General features: G+C 35.7%; 1 protein-coding gene across 1 annotated transcript in view; it reads left to right on the top strand.

Annotated features, from left to right (window-relative positions):
* Positions 1–20,678, top strand: part of BCKDHB (branched chain keto acid dehydrogenase E1 subunit beta) — a 259,485-nt gene that overhangs the window by 54,958 nt on the left and 183,849 nt on the right. Inside the window, 3 exon segments of the mRNA XM_033235574.1 lie at positions 4,626–4,759; positions 5,463–5,618; positions 7,852–7,960. Of these exon segments, the coding sequence (XP_033091465.1) occupies positions 4,626–4,759; positions 5,463–5,618; positions 7,852–7,960 (399 nt within the window).

Here is a 20,678-nt window from a genome sequence, read left to right as displayed (position 1 = left end):
GTGCCTCGCCTCTTCTCTCCTTTTTCCACGTAATTGTCATTACTCATTGTCTTCAGTTTCTCTGCTTCTATTCTCTAGTCTCACTTGAAGTCACTGCAATTAAGCTTTTTTTTTTTTTTTTTCCGCTCTTCTCTCTCTCCTACTTTGCAGAAATGGTCATGTTAAGGTCACCAATGATAAAATCCTCAGCCCTCAGCTCACTTTTTAATAGCAGTATAGATACAAGTTAATCACTCTTGGAAACACTTCCTTTTGGGACAGCACATTCTCCTCCTGGTTTTCCTCCAAACTCTGGCTTGTTTTCCTTCTCAACTTGGCTAATTATGTCTCACTTGCTTGTCTTGTTAACATTGGAGTATCCAGGCTACAATCTTAGATCTCTTCTTTTCTCTCCATTTAAATTTACTAGGTAATCTTATCCCATCCCTTGTTATTAAATGCAGTCTTTATGCCGAAGACTTCCAACTTATATCCAGCAGTCTAATTGATAGCTCTACCTGAATATCTGAGGGCATCTCAAAGTAAACATCTCCAAACCTGAGCTGCTGATCTCTCACCCAACATGATTCTTCACAGTTTTCCCTTTCTCAGTTACTGGGATCTCTGTCCTTCAGGTTACCCAGGCCAAAAGACTTTGAATCATCCTTAGTATTGCTGTGACTCATAGTGCACATCCGTTTCATCAGCAGATCCTTTTAGCTGTATCTTTAGAATATATCCAGAGTCTCACACCATTTCTCCACCTTCTCTGCTATTATGCATTGTTATCTCTTACTGGGATTATTGCAGTATCAGATAATCAATCTTGCAGTGTCCATCCTTGCTATTGACAGGCTCTTCACCAGATACCAGTCAGAGGGATCCTGTTGAAATGCATCTCAGAGAATGGCATGACCTTACTCAAGAACTTCCTGTTTTCTCACTCACCTGCTTTCTAACTCGCTGTCACAGTAAAAGAGGGTTTATCCTTTAACTCTTTGACTTTATCTCCTACTACCCTTTCTTTTACTCTGGACCAGGCAATCTGGACTCCTCGCCCTTCCTCTGATGTGTTAAACATTTTCTTATCCAGTGGTTTTTGTACTTGATGGTCACTCTGCCCAGAATATTTATTCTCTCGGATACATGCCTGGTACACATCCTCATTTATTTAAACCCTTTGCTTAACTGTCACCTCTCAGTGGGCTCTTCCCAATCTCCTTACTTAAAAATCATGGTAGTTTCCCTCCCTCCATCACCTACTCCCCTGGTTCATCATCTAACAATCTAAATATTTCCTTCATTTATTTTGTTTTTATTGCATTTCCTCTGACTAGAATGTAAGCTTCATGAGGATGTAAATGTTTTCCTTTTGTTTGCTGCTGTTAGGAAAGTGTCTGTATAAAATTAAGTACTTTAAAAACATTCATTGAATCAATGTATGAATTATTATAGTCTTTTCAGTGTTATAATTTTTCTATTACACGTAAGAAATGGAGCCTTAGAGTGTTTAGTAATCCATGGAGATAACACTTAAACCCAGGTCTGTCTTGGGTCATAGCGCAGTCACTTCATGTATTTATTCATCTATCAAGATACTTACAGGGTACTATAGGAACTTTACACTGGATGAATTGCATTATAAGATAGAGGAAGTAATCCATATTGTGCGTCTTATTTGTGCCCTTCTCCTCAATCAGCATCTGGGAGAAAATAGAAACAGATTTTTAACAGTTTATGTTGAAGCACTTTTGCTACATCATAGAAACTTGTCAGAGTGACTTGTTAAACTCTTTCCTCAAACCAAACATGTTTTGGGGTAAGAGAGTTCTGAGAAACTCATTTTATTCTGCTTTCTATTGGCAACCAGGCTATAATTTTTTCCGAGATGAAAAATATCTGAATCCCGTGAACTAGCAAGGAATCAATAAGAATGCTGCTAGTTTGGTTAAGGTGGTTCAGGTATTCCAGGGCTGTGAATTCCATGGGAGACAGCTGGAATTTACATTCATTTTCTACCACTGAGTTGTTGGTTCAATGGAATCATAGATTTTCAAAGATTATCAAGCTACTCACAGTCAAATAGGGAATTGATGAGGAATAGAGGTCACAATTTCAGAAGATAGTCGCAGATCATGATGAGTATGAATCATGCTTTCAGTTTCTGCAGCTGCTTATAGCGTGGCAAACTACAGGATGTGTCTGGTCGGCATTTCCCAGCACCTGCCCCATGTTTCATTCATATTCAAAGGAAATGATTGAGCTAAAAGTGAATTCTATATATGAAAAGGAACTAGTATCCTTGGATTATGGAAATGAAATATGAATACCAGGTTTCTCCCAAAACATTTGGTTACATGGCCAGACTGTGGGTATTGTCTTTGTCTACCCAGAATCCTGAAATTAGAATTTCTAATTAAATTCTGGCATTAGCTGAGAAGTGGTGAAACATCAAGTGAGAATTGAATTATATGCTAATAAAATTGTACCTAGTGGTTCGTCTAAAGGGTTTTTAGACGTCTAAGTGGATCGTCTAAAGGGTTTATCAAACTTCTCTAATTTGAAGAGTCTCAAACTCCAAAATCTGCCTCATTGTTGGTGGGCACAGCTGTTTTAACTGGCAGAGATTATTTGCTGCTGGGCTTTTGGAGTGCCCTGTAGGCACAGGTGTTGGCAAAGATTTGATCAGTTTATGCACAGATTTTGGGGCTCCTCCATGCTGTGCCCTTCTTTTAGGGATTCTGTCTCTCAATTTTCAACAACTGGTAGCCCCTGCCTATCTTCTGACACCTCAGATCAACCAGACTGAGTCTACTCATTTGAATTTTAGCTTCCCAGCTCATAGACTGGGGAGTCCTTTTGCAGGACAAGCCTTATGAACGTCATGGTCGTCCACTTAATTTCTTTCAAAAGTCAATACTCCAGTTTATGCCTACTTTTGGCCCTTCAATGCCTTTAAAAAGTTGTTTGTTTTATTTTGCCCAGAGTTTATAATCATTAAATGTGGGAAGGATAGTGTGAAAAAGGCAACTCTGACATTACATTCAGAACCTCAATAAGATATTTTGTATAGTTTTTTTCATTATTATTCAATTTAAAATACCACTTTCTAATTTTCATTATAGTTTCTTCTTTGAGCTGTGAGTATTTAACCATATATTAAAAAAAATTTCTAGCCAGGCATATTAAGTACTTTAAAAACATTCGTTGAATAAATGTATGAATTATTATAGTCTTTTCAGTGTTATAATTTTTCTATTACACGTAAGAAATGGAGCCTTAGAGTGTTTAGTAATCCTTGGAGATAACACTTAAACCCAGGTAGCTCATGCCTGTAATCCCAGCACTGTGGGAGGCTGAGGTGGGAGGATCACCTGAGGTCAGGAGTTCAAGGCCAGCCTGGTCAACATGGTGAAACCCCATCTCTCCTAAAAATACAAAAATTAGCTGGGTGTGGTGGTGGGCGCCTGTAATCCCAGCTACTCAGGTGGCTGAGGCAGGAGAATGACTTGAACCCAGGAGGCAGAGGTTGCAGTGAGCTGAGATTGTGCCATTGCACTCCAGCCTAGGTGACAAGAGCAAAACTCCATCTCAAAAAAAAAAAAAAAAAAAAAAAATTCTAGCGTAAGAATTTTTTGAATCATCTTTTTATTGAGTTCTAATTAATTACACTATGGTCAGAGAATATATGTCATTTTAATCCTTTAAAATTGTTGAGATTGGATTTGTAGTCCAGTATAGGGTCAGTTAATGTCAGTGTTTTCTGTTTACTTGAAAAGGATTTATATTCTTTGCTTTTGGGTGCAGTGTCCTTTGTATGTCAGTTAGGCCATGTTTGTTGAACATGTTTAAATCATCTCTATGTTTTACACTCCTTTTTTTTGTATGTGTTTTTTGTCAGTTTTTAAGACGAGTACATTAAAAAATCATCTGCCACTGTGTGGTGAATTTGTCCATTTGTCCTTTTTAGTTGTGTTACCTTTTTCCATTTATTTGGAGCCCATTGTTAGATATTGATTTAGTATAGATTTAGAATTATTTATTTATTGTGAATTGAACCCTTTAACAGTATGCATTTTCCCTTCTATCTCTGGTATGCTTTTTTCTTGAAAGTCTACTTTGCCTGCTATTAATATAGTGACATGAACTTTCTTTTGGTTAGGTTTTTTTTTTTTTGTCTATTTTTTCCTTTTTTTTTTTTAACAACCTTTCTTTGTCTTTATAGTTTGTGTTTCGTTTCAAATAGTTGGGTTTTTCTTTCTTTTATACTAGTGTGACAGTTTTTATTTTCATTGAAACATTAGATTACTTACAATTCATGTAATTATTAATTGGATTTAAATAATTCACCATCTTTATTTTTTGTTTTTTGTTTTTTTTGTTTTTTTAATAGAGTCAGGGTTTCACTATGTTGGGCAGGTTGGTCTTGAACTCCTGGCCTCAAGTAATCTTCTTGCCTTGGCCTCCCAAAGTGCTAGGATTACAGGTGTGAGCCACCGTGGCCAGCCATACTCTTTATTTTCTGTTTCCTCCACCTGTTCTATACTTCTCCATCCCATTATTAATTTACTGAATTTTTAAATGTATTATGCATGACATTACTCTCATTTGCCACATTAACCTTTTTTTTTCTTTTCTATTTTAAGGAAAAGATAGAGTTTTTAATACCCCATTGTGTGAACAAGGAATCGTTGGATTTGGAATTGGAATTGCCGTCACTGGAGCTACTGCCATTGCAGAAATTCAGTTTGCAGATTATATTTTCCCTGCATTTGATCAGGTAAGTGAATGAATATTTCTAAGGTTGTTCAGTCCATGAAATACCGAAGTATTGCCACTACCCTTCCACCCACCCTTACCTGCATTCTAGGAACATTTTATTACCCTTTTACTAATGTAGTAGAATTGTAATTTTGTTATGAGCATCTATTTAAAGATCTAATAGAATAGTTTAAGCAAATAGATTGAGATTGGGTGAAGTGGCTCACATCTGCAATCCCAGCACTTTCGGAGGCCAGGATGGGAGGATCACTTGAGACCAAGAGTTCAAGACCAGCCTGGGCAACATAATGATAATGAGAACCCATATCTACAAAAACTACAAAAATTAGCCTGGTGTGGTGGCACATACCTGTCATCCCAGTTACTCTGGAGGCTGAGATGGGAGGATAACTTAAGCCCAGGAGTCTGAGGCTACATTGAACTGTGATCACGGCACTGCACTCCCTGGGCGACAGAACGAGACCGTTTCTCAAAAAGAAAGAGAGAAAGAAAGAGAGAGAGAGGGGAGAGGGGAGAGAGGAAAGAAGAGAGGAAGGGAAAGACGAGACCCTGTCTCGAAAAGAAAGAAGGGAAGGAAAGAATGGAAAGACAAGACCCTATCTCAAAAAGGAAGGAAGGAAGGAGGGAGGGAGGAAGGAAGGAAGGAGATCGGAAGGGAAGGACTCTTTGTGCCACGCCCATTCTTTCTTTCTGCCCCTCAGATTGTTAATGAAGCTGCCAAGTATCGCTATCGCTCTGGCGATCTTTTTAACTGTGGAAGCCTCACTATCCGGTCCCCTTGGGGCTGTGTTGGCCATGGGGCTCTCTATCATTCTCAGAGTCCTGAAGCATTTTTTGCCCATTGCCCAGGAATCAAGGTATGTTCATTTATGTACTTTATTTGATTTCTATTTGATGTTTCCATTTTGGTTCATTCTATTAATATCTATGCTTATCTAGAGGAAAGAAAACAAACAGGATTCTTGGAATTTATGTGAACTTAACTGTACTTAAGAAAGGGAGGTTAGCAGTTCTTTTAAGTGTGCTATCCAATGCCCAGTTTTACAGAAAGTTCTTTTTGAAGGAGGACTGGTTTTATAAACTGGCATTAATTAATTTTATAGACTTCAAAGAGTAAGACCAAGAACACAGTTGGTTTACCTCCCCTCTCTTTCAAAGCTTTATATTTCTCTCTAACTTAAGTCTTTCTCACTTAACTGATGATGGGGTGATTTTAATAAATTTCTGTTTAGTCTATATTTACCTCAAAGTCAGAGAGATAAGACTTTTGCTTTTAATCTATTTCTTACTTGGTGAAAGACTTGAGAGAAGACTGTTACCTAGATTTTTTTTTTTTCTGTTTAAAGTAAGGTAATACTTGCTTAACCAATTAATTATGAAGCATCTCCTTTTTATTGTCTGTCCTTCACAAAAGCTTAGGTCTTTTGATGGCAAAAATATTTTGAGTATGTTAAGCCTTAATTTTTTATATTATCTTTTCTGTTTCTGTTTATTGAGTAAACTTTTCAGGGGATCATTATAGAAATCCATAGATGTGTGAATCCAGAGATGTATATTTGTTTTTTGACCACATGAATTGATTGTGAGCATGTGTCAATGTTTTATTCTTATTTTCTTATTTGTTTTTTTCTGCCAGATCAAAGGTATAAGCTTATCTTAGTTGAGTAGATGCTGCCTGATTTTTTAATGTGAGCTAGAAGTTGTAGAGTGGGAAAGAAGCCATGTGCGAGGCAAGTTATTTTTGTGCTTGAGCTAAACATTAATTCGCATTTAATATTTAAAACATTGTATTGTTTTTAAGAACAGATCTTTTCTGTCTGTCCCCTGCCTTCTCTTTTCCTCCTTCATTTTCTTTCTTCCTCTTCCTTTTTCCTTTTTTCTTCAGCTGAAATGAAAATATACATAAAGTATAAAAGGCTAATATGAAGAAAGCAGATGAAGGGAAATTAAAAAGTAGGAACATAAGATAAAGACATTGTGTGATGTGGTTATTAATGTGTTCAGAGATCCATTTACAGAAAATAAAATAGTGACATTTTTGCTGCTCTTTTGTTTTTAAAATAAAACCCTTCAATAAAAATGGCATAAAAATGGCTTTGAAAGCCAAATATAGTTTGCCTCAGGGAATCTTGAGTCTTTGTGATAAGTTCAGGTTTATTTGAATGACTCTTCCTGTGTAATATTTGTCTTTAGACAATTATTTTATAATCATTTAAAATTAGGCAAAGTTTGTGATTTGAGGCAACAAGAGATAGAAGATAAGAGCTTGAGCTTTGGTATCAGTGGGAATTGGGTGAGACTCTCTTATCAAGCAAGTAGTATGATCTTAGGCAAGCTACTCGTTCTATCTTAACCTCAGTGTTTATTTCTAAAATGAGGAAAATTATAATAGCTACCTAGTGCGGTTGCTATGAACAGATGAATTAATTCATAGGGTGTTTGGCCAAGTTTACACACGTACTTCCTGCTGTCATTATCATCTTCCTCGTCATCACTCTCATTCTCGAGAAGGTCCTGGAGTCCTTTCCTGGGAGTGGAAGTGTGGACTATCCACATTTTTCTTTTTGCTTTTCTGTAACTGGACACTATGGTGCCTGGATCAAAAAACTCAGTGGATTAATTTTTCACTTATGAAATGAAGACCATATTTTTTTTTCGTGGGAAAGAAGCAGATTTTGACATGTTAAAACTGGAGAAGAGAGTTGCATGTACTTTGAAAGTAGAAGCAGATTATTAGTAGAAGAGATTTCTTTATAGATAAACACAGGTAGATATTAACAATATTACAGTTTTTGCTTTGATGAATGATCTTTGCATATTCTTTTTACTTTTTTATGTAGGCAAGTTCAGCTTCTTAAGAGAAGAGTAGTATCTTAGTTAACAGAACATGGTAGGCATCTGATAAATATCTGTTGAATAAGAGGCATTTTTATTTTTATATAATATAAACTTAAGTGATAATTAGGCTTAAAATACCCAATATCTATTTCTAATTAGTAACAATTGGTTATTTAAAATCAGCCCTTCTTAGAAGCGAGTTTATTGGGATATGTTTTTACTAAAATTGTCTTAAAAAATCTGTTTTTGCAGGTGGTTATACCCAGAAGCCCTTTCCAGGCCAAAGGACTTCTTTTGTCATGCATAGAGGATAAAAATCCTTGTATATTTTTTGAACCTAAAATACTTTACAGGGCAGCAGGTAAAGGTTTTCTTTATTTTATATTTGTGAATATCTTTATATACTTTGTTTTTTTTTATAGCTCTAAAAGTTGTATCTTTTTTTCCCAAATGGTTGATTTATATTTTCCTTGTAGAAAGAATCTTGATTTCTTTTTTGGTATTTAGTTTGTCCTCAGGTATAAATTTTATGTTTGGGAAAAATTCATCTAGCCATTTTATATTTTGATTGTGGAAACAAAGAGGAATTGTGAAGCGGTAGCAACAATAAAGCGACTATGTTTAACTACATAGTAGGTGCTTAGGAAATATGGATTGAACAGAAAAGTAAATGTGCTCATTTTACTAAATAGTATATGTTTCCTTTTAACTAAAGTGATCATAAAGGTCTTCCGTCATTTAAATCAGGATACCTTTGATTGTGAAGGAGGTGCTGTTAACAATTATGTTGTGCTATCACGTCTATGCTGGGATGACTGTGTAAAGCAAACTGAGATGTTTGATCATCCTCTTTTTAGCTCAAAATCCTGATTTTATAAAAATACATCCGTGACTGCTAATTTCTTCACTGTAATGGAAATTTTAAATAGCAAATGATTTGTTCTGTCTAAAGCATTTTAATCACTCCTGGAAGCTTCTTTCTCACTCTTCGCTATGGACCCATTCTCCCTACGCCAAAATCAGCCACTTTCTGATTGTCGTCAGATTAGGTATACATGTTTTTGGGCTACATATAAATCCATGCACACTGCATATGTTCTTTTGTGTTTGCTTTATTTTCCTTAACCTAATGCTTTTGAGAGTCATTCATGTTGCTTGTATCATTAGTTTATTCACTTTTCATTGCTGAGTAGTAGTCCATTGTATGAATATCTATTGTTCATTTCTGTTACAATAATATTACAATTTTGTATAATATTAGAACATTACTACTTAGTAAGGAACATTGTCATTGATGAATATTCATTGTTCATTTCTATTACAATAATATCTTACAACTATGTACAACATTAGAACGTTACTACTAAATAATGAACATTGTCCTTACATCATATGAATATTCATAGTTCATTGATAGTATTATTACTACTAAGTAATAACAATTTTTCTCGTTATTCTTATTTTTCTAAGTATTCTAGTCACTAGAGAAAGTAGCTTGCCCCTCTTCATCAAGCTAATTTTTTGTGAATAGCATTAGCATATTACAATTATGTTTCTGGAGCCAACCTGCCAATAAATGCTTCTTGGCTGTGGGGAAAAGAACACCCAAAAATCTGAGGCATGTACAGTATTTTCAATAAGTAGCATTTCATTGTAGTAATAGATCACAGTTAATTCATGGCCCTTGCAACTGGGCTTCTGTTTCAATGTATCCATTCCCCTGTGATGAGTTTTTCAAAGTGGATGTGTCATTTTACACTTTCGCTGGAGACTTTTCAGAGTTCCTGTTGCTCTTAAGTTTAAAAACAGATTTTAAATTGACTCTAGATTTATATGGACTCTATTATGGTCTGTATCCCATTATGTAATAAAAATGAATGTAAGAATTTAAAATTTTGAAGTGAATAGGAAAATATCAGTGATATATTGTGAATAGCTTTTTGATGAAAAGGATTTCTAATACTTTGGATATCCTGTGGCTATTTTATTTGTAATGCCAGCCAGCTGGTATAGCCAATCGGTAAAGAAATTTTGCAGTATTTAATAAATGGTGACTGAGTAAGAAACGTTTGAAAAAGTAATATTTACTTTGCTGCAAAATTTGAAACCAGAATTGGTCAGGCAAATAAATTTACAGGATTCCAGCTAAGAGAATGCACTTGAAAAGTTTGTCCTAAGCTTGGTTCTGGGAGAGATTATGAAAGACCCTGATGAGGTTCAGTGTTCAAAAGGTTTCTAGAAGTTTCCCCAATAATTTAAGACCTTTTATTTATGTAATGGTATCTTAAACACATAAATACATTTATGAATTATATAATTCCATAAAGTTAGATATATTATGCTAATATAAGGCCTTACGTAATATGGAAATTTATTTCTCTCTAATATAAATGTCTAAGTTGGCAGTCCAGGGCTAGTGTGATAGTTCCTTAGTCATCAAGGTACCAGGCCTCTTCTCTGTGGTTGCTGTGCTGTCTTCAACATACAGTTTTCAGTTCCTGGTCCTAGGTAGCTGTACCAGCTCCCAATGTCACATATGTATTTCAGCTACCAGGAAGGGGGAAGGAGGAAAGGAAAAGGTATTCTCCTTCTCTTTAAAGAATAACTTGAAGATTGCATGCATTGAATTTCACTTCCCACAGGTCACACCTGATCATATGGCCATGACCACACCTAACCACAGAAGAGGCTGAGGAAGCTAGTCTTTGGCTTAAGTGCCTAAGTAAAAATTTAATTATTACACAAAATTTAATTATGACACAAAGTGGATATTGAGGGACAACTACCAGTCTCTACCACAATTACTTGCATGGTTTCCAACAGAAGCTATAAATTTTAAGGAGGGGAAGAGATCTATTTGAAATAATTCAGCTGTTTACCCTTTGACTCATAGTCCACTTCTAGGGATCCATTTCGGAGATACCTTGGCAAAATTTTGAAGAAAATGTTATTGGTCACTGCAGTGCCCTTTAAATGAACAAGAACTGGAAACAACACATTTGCCCATCACTAGAGGATTTTAGGTTAGTTGAATAAGCTAAGCTCCATCCATCTGATGGGTCACACTGCATTGTTTAAAGGAAGGAGACAGATCTCTTTATGTTGTGGTAACAGTCAGGGTTTGATTGGAGAAGCAAAACTAGAAGAAGCAAAATTGGAAGATACAGGAAATATATTCTAAGCATCTGACCATTTGCAGCTGTAAAAACTAGTTAAACAGTCTAAGAAAGATTGTTGCTTCTGTGTTTGGTGCTATAACCTGAAGTCCACGGGGAAGACTGTGAGGAAGGGAAGATGGAAATAAAGTAGGGGGAAACAAGAACAAAATAGAACTTCCTACCATGGATTGGAACTTAGGTCCATCTCTCACCACCTCCAAGCCTCAGTGTAGGAAAAACGTTGGCTGCTAGGAGACCAGGTAGGCAGCTGTTTGAATAGCCTGTTTATGTGATGTCATGGAGAAAGCCTGAATTAGCAGAAGGAAATGGGTTAGAAATTTTTTTAGATTATATGAAATATTTGGTGTCTAAATGAATTTAAGGAGGGGAAAGGAGAAGGAGGTGTTAAGAGTAAGTGTAGAATAAGATTTTCTTTTCTGGTATTAATGGAGGAATAGTAGATTAGGTACCCTGAAATAAATGGCGTGTGATTGTGTGTGTGCTGATTTTAAATATATACTGAGCTGGCATGAAAATTAGAACTCTGCAGAGTTCAAAAGCAAAGTGGAGCTCAGAATGTTAATATAAACAGATGATGGGAGAATTGATAAACTGGAAGATAAAACCAAAGCAATAACTAGAATATAATCTAGAGAGAAAAAGAGAAAGGAAAGAGAGGTTGAATGTAGAGGGACACTGAGAAGGTCTAAATACTTCTTAGGAAACAAACGTGAGTGTATTTCCTAATAATATTCATCAGCAAAATGTCGCTGACAAAAAAGTGATTCCCTGGCATATTTTTGCCACTTTGTCTCATCAGAACTAAACCAGTGCAGTAGGAAATATTTCAGGGAAGCATCAACTACTGCCTGCTTTTCCCTCCTGCAGTACTATCAAGGTAGAGACGTTATTTTCTCAAGTCTGGAGTAGTAGTCCACATATAAACTCTAAAATAAAGTGGGTAAAGGATACTAGGTAAAATGTTCCTTAGGAAGCTAAAGGTAGGCATCAGAAAGTTAACTTGTCAACTTTAAAAAGAATTTACCTGTAGTGTATAATTTTAATCTGTATCCATATCATTTATATTACTAAATCCTGTTTAAGAATGATTCACTTACAGAGGTGAACACAAGGCTTTTGCTTATGGTTGCAGTGCAGAGCTCTCACTCACTGGTTAATCTGGGCACCTCTGGGTTTCTTCTTTTCCTTGTAGAACATACTCTTTCCATGCTTTCTGCCCTTATCTTACCCACTGTGGTTCTGAAGGGGCTGACAGTCATCTTATTGACCTCCATGATCTCAGGACATGGCCATGTGCCTCAATCTCAGCCATTCTGATTTCTTTTCTGGGATTGTCTATAGTGGAGTCAGAATTTAACTTTCTATGGGTGGTTTGCCTGGGATGACGGGAGACTGGGTCTCCAAGTTACTCTTACTCCTTTAAACTTCCTTTGATTAGTAAGCTTCTTTCACATCTCTCCATTTAATCTCGTTTTAAGTTTAACATACTTTGAGTTTCAGTCTCCTGTAGATTTTACTAACATAATAGGTAATTTTGACGAATGCATGATCTTGGCTAGAGAAGAGATGCCTCTTTTAAGATGAAAATATCCTTTGTTAATAGCACAATAAACTGCAGCTGTCATGATTTAACATAGATACTTCTTTTGTCTTAATAGGTGAAGTAGGAACCCCTTCTGTTTACTCATAATCATATTTCATAAGGTTGCTGAGAGGATTTAAGTGAGATTGTCTGCCTAGTCTTTAAGTGTGCTAGACATTGGGCTATCTTGTGTAGACATGGGGACTATGTCATTTAATCCTCACAACCAGCATACTGGGTCAATTCTGTCATTATCACCATTTTATAGATGAGGAACCTAAGGATTAGGGAAATTAGGCAACTTGCCCAAAGTCACACAACCAGGATTGGGTATATTTAGGACAGATAGTGACTTTAAGAAACTTGCTCAAGCTCACAGAAATAATGAGTGATGGATTTAGGTTTTAAACCAAGACACTTTGACACCAGAGGCTGCTGTCTTTCTAATACTACATTATTTTGCATCCCACCTAATTATTATTGAATGGAGGACATAAATGAAATATAACTTCCTCCAGTGTCCTGGTTTCATGTCAGGAAATAGTTGTCTAGATTTTAAAAGTTTCCCACATAATTAAAATGATCTTATTTTTTATTTTTCAAAACAGGGTCTCCCTCTGTTGCCCAGGACAGAGTGCAGTGGTGTGATCACAGCTCACGGCACCCTCAACCTCCTGGGCTCGGGTGATTCAGCCTTTGAAGTAGCTGGGACCACGGGCATGTGCCACCATGCCTCGCTAATTTTCGTATTTCTCAATTTTTTGGGTTTTTGAGAAACTCCATTTTTGAGTTTCTCCATGTTGCCCAGGCTGATAAAATGATCTACTTTTTAACTGAATGGAAATATATACAGTTGGCGCTTTTTATCTGTGGGTTCCAGAGCCATAAGTTTAACCAACCACAGATTGAAAATATTTGAAAAAATAATTACACTGAACATGTACAGGACTTTTTCTTGTCATAATTCTCTAAACAATACAGTATAGCAGCCATTTACATAGAATTTACATTGTATTAGGCATTATAAGTAATCTAGATATGATTTTAAGGATAAGGGAGGTTGTGCATAGGTTCTATGCAAATCCTATGCCATTTAGATCAGGGATCTGAGCATCCATGAATTTTTGTATCTTCAAGCAGTCCTGAACCAATCCCCCCTGCATACCAAGGGATGACTGCACTATTCATAGCCATGCCTTAAGGTAGTACATCCCTATGTAGTATATAGTCCAAGGTTTGAATATATATATATTACATTAATTTCTCCATTGGCATAGGATTAATTTGCTTCTTTGAAAGTTATGAAAACTACATGTCACAGTCTGGTCTTGTTACAGGTAGGGGATTTGGGAACCTTTGCACCTTGTAATCATTAGTCATTAAGGGATCTAGTCATACGTCTCCAGATAGAGGCAAAGGCAGCTGGGAAATGTAGTCTTCCTGCATTTGGACGAGAAGAGATGAGGTCGTTTGGCACCTGTGCAGCATTGTGCCAGTCACAGCTCCTGTTGATCTCTCTGACTCCATCATTTCTGGGCCTGATCTCTCTGATTCCATCATTTCTGGGCCTGTGCTCATAAACTGCTCTCTGTGCAAACCTCTGTGCTGTGGTGACTCTCCCGCATGTCCAGCCTTTAGAAATGATTTCTTTCAATTTAGCCATTGACTTTATAAATTGTACAGATGAAAATGAAAATAAGTCATACATTCTTTATGCAGCAGTTTTCTTGAATTTTAATTCTCTTTATTTTGAATATGCAATCAATATATATAAAACTTTAGGTTTCCTGAATGTGGAAGGAGAAAGTAACCTAAAAATATTTTCAATTTCCTGATTATTTATTGTAATTATTACATTTGAGTGCAGTGAATCTTTTTAGAAATGGAAGAAGGACATTTAGAAAAGGTAGATAAGGCAGAACAATCTAACTAGTGTAAAATGTACAAAATAGTGATGATTCAAAAAGAGAATGAGTCAGTGTGACATTATCACATATAAGCATCTTGTGAAGAAGATATTCTTTAATGTCTTTTGGACTTTTGATTTTACTTAATTGAATGACACATGACATCAGTGATATCGAAGTAAATATGACTTTTATCTGTGATTCTTCTAGTGGGAAATCAAGACAGACTAAAAGACTAAAATCCTTGTATTGTCTGTCTTGTTTCTAGGATTTCTGGATAATCCAAAAATAGGTAAAAATAAGACATAATGATATTGAGGAACTTTTTTAGCAGATGCGCTAACTGCATATGAATTCATATATTTTGAAGAGAAGAACATTATTTAAAGTAGCTTTTTAATGGTAGAAGACTTAAAATATTTTTGCCAAGTATCAGTGTACATAAAGAGAAATTAATATTTTGTATTTTACGTTAAGCAGATTAATTTGTGCAGGTTAGTATATTTAATACTAGGTACACTCACAAGAGTAAGTTGGATCCATTAATGGAAGAAATTAAATTCCTTTGTTAGATTTTTGAATTAGTGTCTAAATTGAAATAATACTTGTACAAAATTTAAAAAGTCAAAAAATAGCTTCTAATAAAAAATAGCAGTTCCTTACCTTACCCTTCACCAAATCCATGCATCTTTCCCCACAAGCAATAACTTTTTTAAAAAAATTATACTTTAAGTTCTACAGTACATGTGCACAACGTGCAGGTTTGTTACATATGTATACATGTGCCATGTTGGTGTGCTGCACCCATTAACTTGTCATTTACATTAGGTATATCTCCTAATGCTATCCCTCCCCTCTACCCACTCCCCACGATAGGACCCGGTGTGTGATGCTCCCCTTCCTGTGTCCAAGTGATCTCATTGTTCAGTTCCCACCTATGAGTGAGAACATGTGGTATTTGGTTTTCTGTTCTTGTGATAGTTTGCTGAGAATGATGGTTTCCAGCTGCATCCATGTCCCTACAAAGGACACAAACTCATCCTTTTTTATGGCTGCATAGTATTCCATGGTGTATATGTGCCACATTTTCTTAATCCAGTCCGTCACTGATGGACATTTGGGTTGCTTCCAAGTCTTTCCTATTGTGAATAGTGCTGCAGTAAACATATGTGTGCATGTGTCTTTATAGCAGCATGATTTATAATCCTTTGGGTATATCCCTAGTAATGGAATGGCTAGGTCAAATGGTATTTCTAGTTCTAGATCCTTGAGGAATCGCCACACTGTTTTCCACAATGGTTGAACTAGTTTACAGTCCCATCAACAGTGTAAAAGTGTTCCTATTTCTCCTCATCCTCTCCAGCACCTGTTGTTTCCTGATTTTTTAATGATTGCCATTCTAACTGGTGTGAGATGGTATTCATTGTGGTTTTGATTTGCATTTCTCTGATGGTGAGTGATGATGAGCATGTTTTCATGTGTCTGTTGGCTGTATGAATGTCTTCTTTTGAGAAGTGTCTGTTCATATCCTTTGCCCACTTTTTGATGGGATTGTTTGTTTTTTTCGTGTAAATTTGACTGAGTTCTTTATAGGTTCTGGATATTAGCCCTTTGTCAGATCAGTAGATTGCAAAAATGTTCTCCCATTCTGTAGGTTGCCTGTTCACTCTGATGGTAGTTTCTTTTGCTGTGCAGAAGCTCTTTAGTTTAACTAGATCCCATTTGTCAATTTTGGCTTTTGTTGCCGTTGCTTTTGGTGTTTTAGACAAGTCCTTGCCCATGCCTATGTCCTGAATGATATCACCTAGATTTTCTTCTAGGGTTTTTATGGTTTTAGGTCTAACATTTAAGTCTCTAATCCATCTTGAATTAATTTTCATATAAGGAGTAAGGAAAGGATCCAGTTTCAGCTTTCTACTTATGGCTAGCCATTCTTTCTTTTGGCTTAGGATTGTCTTGGCAGTGCAGGGTCTTTTTTGGTTCCATATGAACTTTAAAGCAGTTTTTTTCCAATTCTGTGAAGAAAGTCATTGGTAACTTAATGGGGATGGCATTGAATCTATAAATTACCTTGGGCAGTATGGCCATTTTCACAATATTGATTCTTCCATCCATGAGCATGGTATGTTCTTCTATTTGTGTTCTTTTTTATTTCACTGAGCAGTATTTTGTAGTTCTCCTTGAAGAGGGCCTTTACATTCCTTGTAAGTTGGATTCCTAGTATTTTATTCTCTTTGAAGCTATTGTGAGTGGGAGTTCATTCCTGGTTTGGCTCTCTGTTTGTCTGTTACTGGTGTGTAAGAATGCTTGTGATTTTTGTACATTAATTTTGTATCGTGAGACTTTGCTGAAGTTGCTTATCAGCTTAAGGAGATTTTGGGCTGAGATGTTGGGGTTTTCTAAATATACAATCATGTCATCTGCAAACAGGGACAATTTGACTTCTTCTTTTCCTAACTGAATACCCTTGATTTCTTTCTCTTGCCTGATTGCCCTAGCCAGAACTTCCAACATTATGTTGAATAGGAGTGATGAGAGAGGGCATCTCTGTCTTGTGCCAGTTTTCAAAGGGAATGCTTCCAATTTTTGCCCATTCAATATGATATTGGCTGTGGGTTTGTCATAAATAGCTCTTATTGTTTTGAGATACGTTCCATCAGTACCAAATTTATTGAGAGTTTTTAGCATGAAGGTCTGTTGAATTTTGTCAAAAGCCTTTTCTGCATCTATTGAGATAATCATGTGGTTTTTGTCTTTGGTTCTGTTTACATGCTGGATTATGTTTATTGATTTGCGAATGTTGAACCAGCCTTGCATCCCAGGGATGAAGCCCACTTGATCATGGTGGATAAGCTTTTTGATGTGCTGCTGGATTTGGTTTGCCAGTATTTTATTGAGGATTTTTTCATCAATGTTCATCAGGGATATTGGTCTAAAATTTTCTTTTTTTGTTGTGTCTCTGCCACACTTTGGTATCAGGATGATGTTGGCCTCGTAAAATGAGTTAGGGAGGATTCCCTCTTTTTCTGTTGATTGGAATAGTTTCAGAAGGAATGGTACCAACTCCTCCTTGTATGTCTGGTAGAATTCGGCTGTGAATCTGTCTGGTCCTGGACTTTTTTGGTTGGTAGGCTATTAATTATTCAGGTAACAACTTTTAAGTGTTTTAGTTGAAATAGTTGAACTCCAGACTTTAAGAAATGCATTTTTTCTATAAATCATCCAATCTTAGGTATTCTGTCTTAACAAAACAAAATGAACTAAGACAATCAGGTTTGCTAAATGTCAGCTGGATCTTTAACTACAATGAAGTAGTTTTGATACCCTCTGAATCTTAATTTCTTCTTTTTAGATTAAAAATGTATACAACTGCTGAAAATCAGATAATTTTATTTTGTTGTATACAATGTTATAATTAAGGCATTGGTTTACAATGGCTTACCTTATTTTCTTAAAAAGATTTATTTTTCTCATTATAAAGGTAACACATACTCTATCTGTGAGCCATCGATGCTTAACAAGCCACTCCTAAAACTTAGTGGCTAAGTCAACAACGTTCTTTTTATAGCTCATCTGTAGGTCAGCATTTAGACTGGGCACAGCTCAGCAATTCTGGTCTTGTCTTGGCTCCCTCATAGGTCTATAGGCAGTTGCAGGTCAGGTGTGGATGGATTTGCTGATCTTAGTTGGGCTATTTCACCAGTTATGGCTGGTAGGCTTTGGTCTGTCTGTCTCTTTATCACCCTGTGGGCTAGCTCAAGCTTGTTCACCTGATGGAAGCAGAGGTTGTAAGGCCCTCGAAGCATAGGCTTGGAGTTGACATACTGTCACTTCTGCTATAGTATGTTGGCCAAAATAAGTCAAAAAGTCAGCCCAAGTTGAAGAGAAGGACAAATAACATATCTTCAGTGGGAAAAGATGCATACTCATATTGTGGAAGGATGTGAATACAGGGAGATTTGGATTGTATCTATTGTTTAATCTTTTATATATGTTTGTACTGAAAAGTACAAACAAAGATAAAGGGAACTCATAAGTCCATTCTCTAACTACTGTTGAGTTTTTGTTGTATATACTGTAAGACTGTTTTATCTACACTTTTAAACGTATATTGTTAATCAATTTATTTCAGTTTCTATTTGATTACAAGTCATGTTTGTTTATTTCATATTTATTCTTTTATGAAGTGAAAAGTAGATTTTTATTTCATTCTTAAAATTGCATGGTAGCATTTATTGTAAATTTACAGTTCCAGATATCTAAAGCAAGCAGGACTTCAGCTAATAGGCAATTACTCTATTTTGTGATGAGAAGGCCCTGATTTAGTATTGAGTAGCAAGAAGAGTCAAAAGGTGTTTAGTCAACTGACAGTGCAGTTGCCTTTGAATTTGTTTGTATATCTTCTGTGACTGACTTAATAAACTGAGCTATTCATGGAAGAGGACCCAGTGGAATTTTCTTATACTATGGTATATTCTTAATATTATTCACTTTTCAGGCTAAGTTTGACCATAAGCAGATATCTATTTTTGATCATTAGCTTTAAGGTATTTACATTCTCAATGACTAAGCTTAAGCTATGTGGTAGAGTGATTTATTTTTGTTCCTGAATAAAATTTTAATACCACGAGTCATGTGCTTTCTTTGTAAAAAGTTCCAGCATCACAGAACTACATAGCATAATATAGTGAAAGTTCCCTTTCCCTACTGCCTCATTTTGAACTCCTTTCCTTAAGCCTTTTTCTGTGCCTTTATATTTACATACATATGTGAATATATAGAATACATTTACTTCCATGGAAACAGATTTTGTGTGTGTAACATAAAAATATTGTGTTATAAACATTGTTTTGTAACTTGCTTTGCAAATTATTTTCTATCCATTTAGTCAAGTATGTGAGTGTATAAAATGTACACACACAAATAATACAAATAAGAGCATGTTACAAATATTGTATAACTTGCTTTTCTTGCCAGTATATTTTTGGTATATTTCTGTATCTATTCACATAGGCTTAGCAGGTTTTTATATTCATAAAACCATATTCATTTTATAGTCATAAAATTTCTTCACATGTACCTTCACATGTATCCTTTCCCTATTATGGAACAATGAGTTATTTCTAAATTCTGGTTATTTTAAACAATGCTGAAGAAAACATCTCTGCTTATATATATGTGTGTATGTAGAAGAAGAAAATTACGCCTGTGTTCTTTATTGTAAAAACTCTACAGCCTGTATCTCTTAATCCCTTTCTTACTTTCTCTAAGCCCCATATATTCAATTTAGCCCTGAGTAATGCATGATTGATGAAGCCAGATGCTGTGTGTCTAAACAGCAGTTAATAAAAAACTATGGAAGGACAGGGAATCATTGCCACAGGTACTGCAGGGAGGCAAGACTCTGTAAAGTAACTATTTGTTACTGAAATCTAAAAACGAAAACAGGAAATACTTGTCAGACATTTAACTTGGTAATTGTAAGAGTGAAAACCTTGTGTTTTTATTTACTTGTGTATCAGAATTTGCCATTTTTTAATTAGAAGAGTTAGTTTTTTCAGAGCAGTTTTAGGCTCACAGCAAAACTGAGAGAAAGACACAGAGATTTTCCACATACCCACTGACCTCAAACAAGCATAACCTTCCTCATCGTCAACATCCCCATCAGAGTTGTACATTTTTTACAATTGATGACCTACGTTAACACATTGTCATCACTCAAAGTCCATGGTTTACATCAGTGTTCACTCTTAGTGTTGTACCTTCTATGGGTTGTATAATGACATGTATCTACCACTGTAATATCTTGCAGAGTATTTCTACTGTCCTAGAAATTGTCTGTGCTTCTTCTGTTTGTCTCCCCTCACTTCATCCCCTGGCAACCACTGATATCTTTACTGTATCCATAGTTTTATCTTTTCCAGAATGTCATATAATTGGAATCATACAGTATGAAACCTTTTCACATTGGCTTCCTTCACTTAGTAATATGTATTTAAGGTTCCTCCGTGTCTTTTCATGGCTTGATAACTCATTTCTATTTAATGCTGAATAATACTCCATTGTTTGAAAGTAACACAGTTTATTCATTCACCTGCAGAAAAGTATCTTGGTTGCTTCTAAGTTTTGACAGTTATGAATAAAGTTGCTATAAACATCCATGTGCAGGTTTTTGTGTGCAAATAAGTTTTCAACTTATTCATCTAGTAGTAATTGTTTTATAAATTTGGGAGCTCCAGTGTTAGGTGCATATTATTTAGGATTGTGATATTTTCCTGTTGGAGTAGTCCTTTTATCATTATGTAATATCCCTCTTTGACTTTTTAAATTGTTGTTGCTTTAAAGTCCGTTTTGTCTGAGAATATCTACTCCTGCTTGCTTTGGTTTCCATTTGCATGTAATATCTTTTTC

The sequence above is a fragment of the Trachypithecus francoisi genome, unplaced genomic scaffold, assembly GCF_009764315.1.
Source record: "Trachypithecus francoisi isolate TF-2019V2 unplaced genomic scaffold, Tfra_2.0 Lachesis_group15, whole genome shotgun sequence".
In the NCBI taxonomy this organism is placed as follows: domain Eukaryota; kingdom Metazoa; phylum Chordata; class Mammalia; order Primates; family Cercopithecidae; genus Trachypithecus; species Trachypithecus francoisi.
Note: the sequence above shows the minus strand (reverse complement) of the source record. Positions and strands in the feature narration are given on the sequence as shown.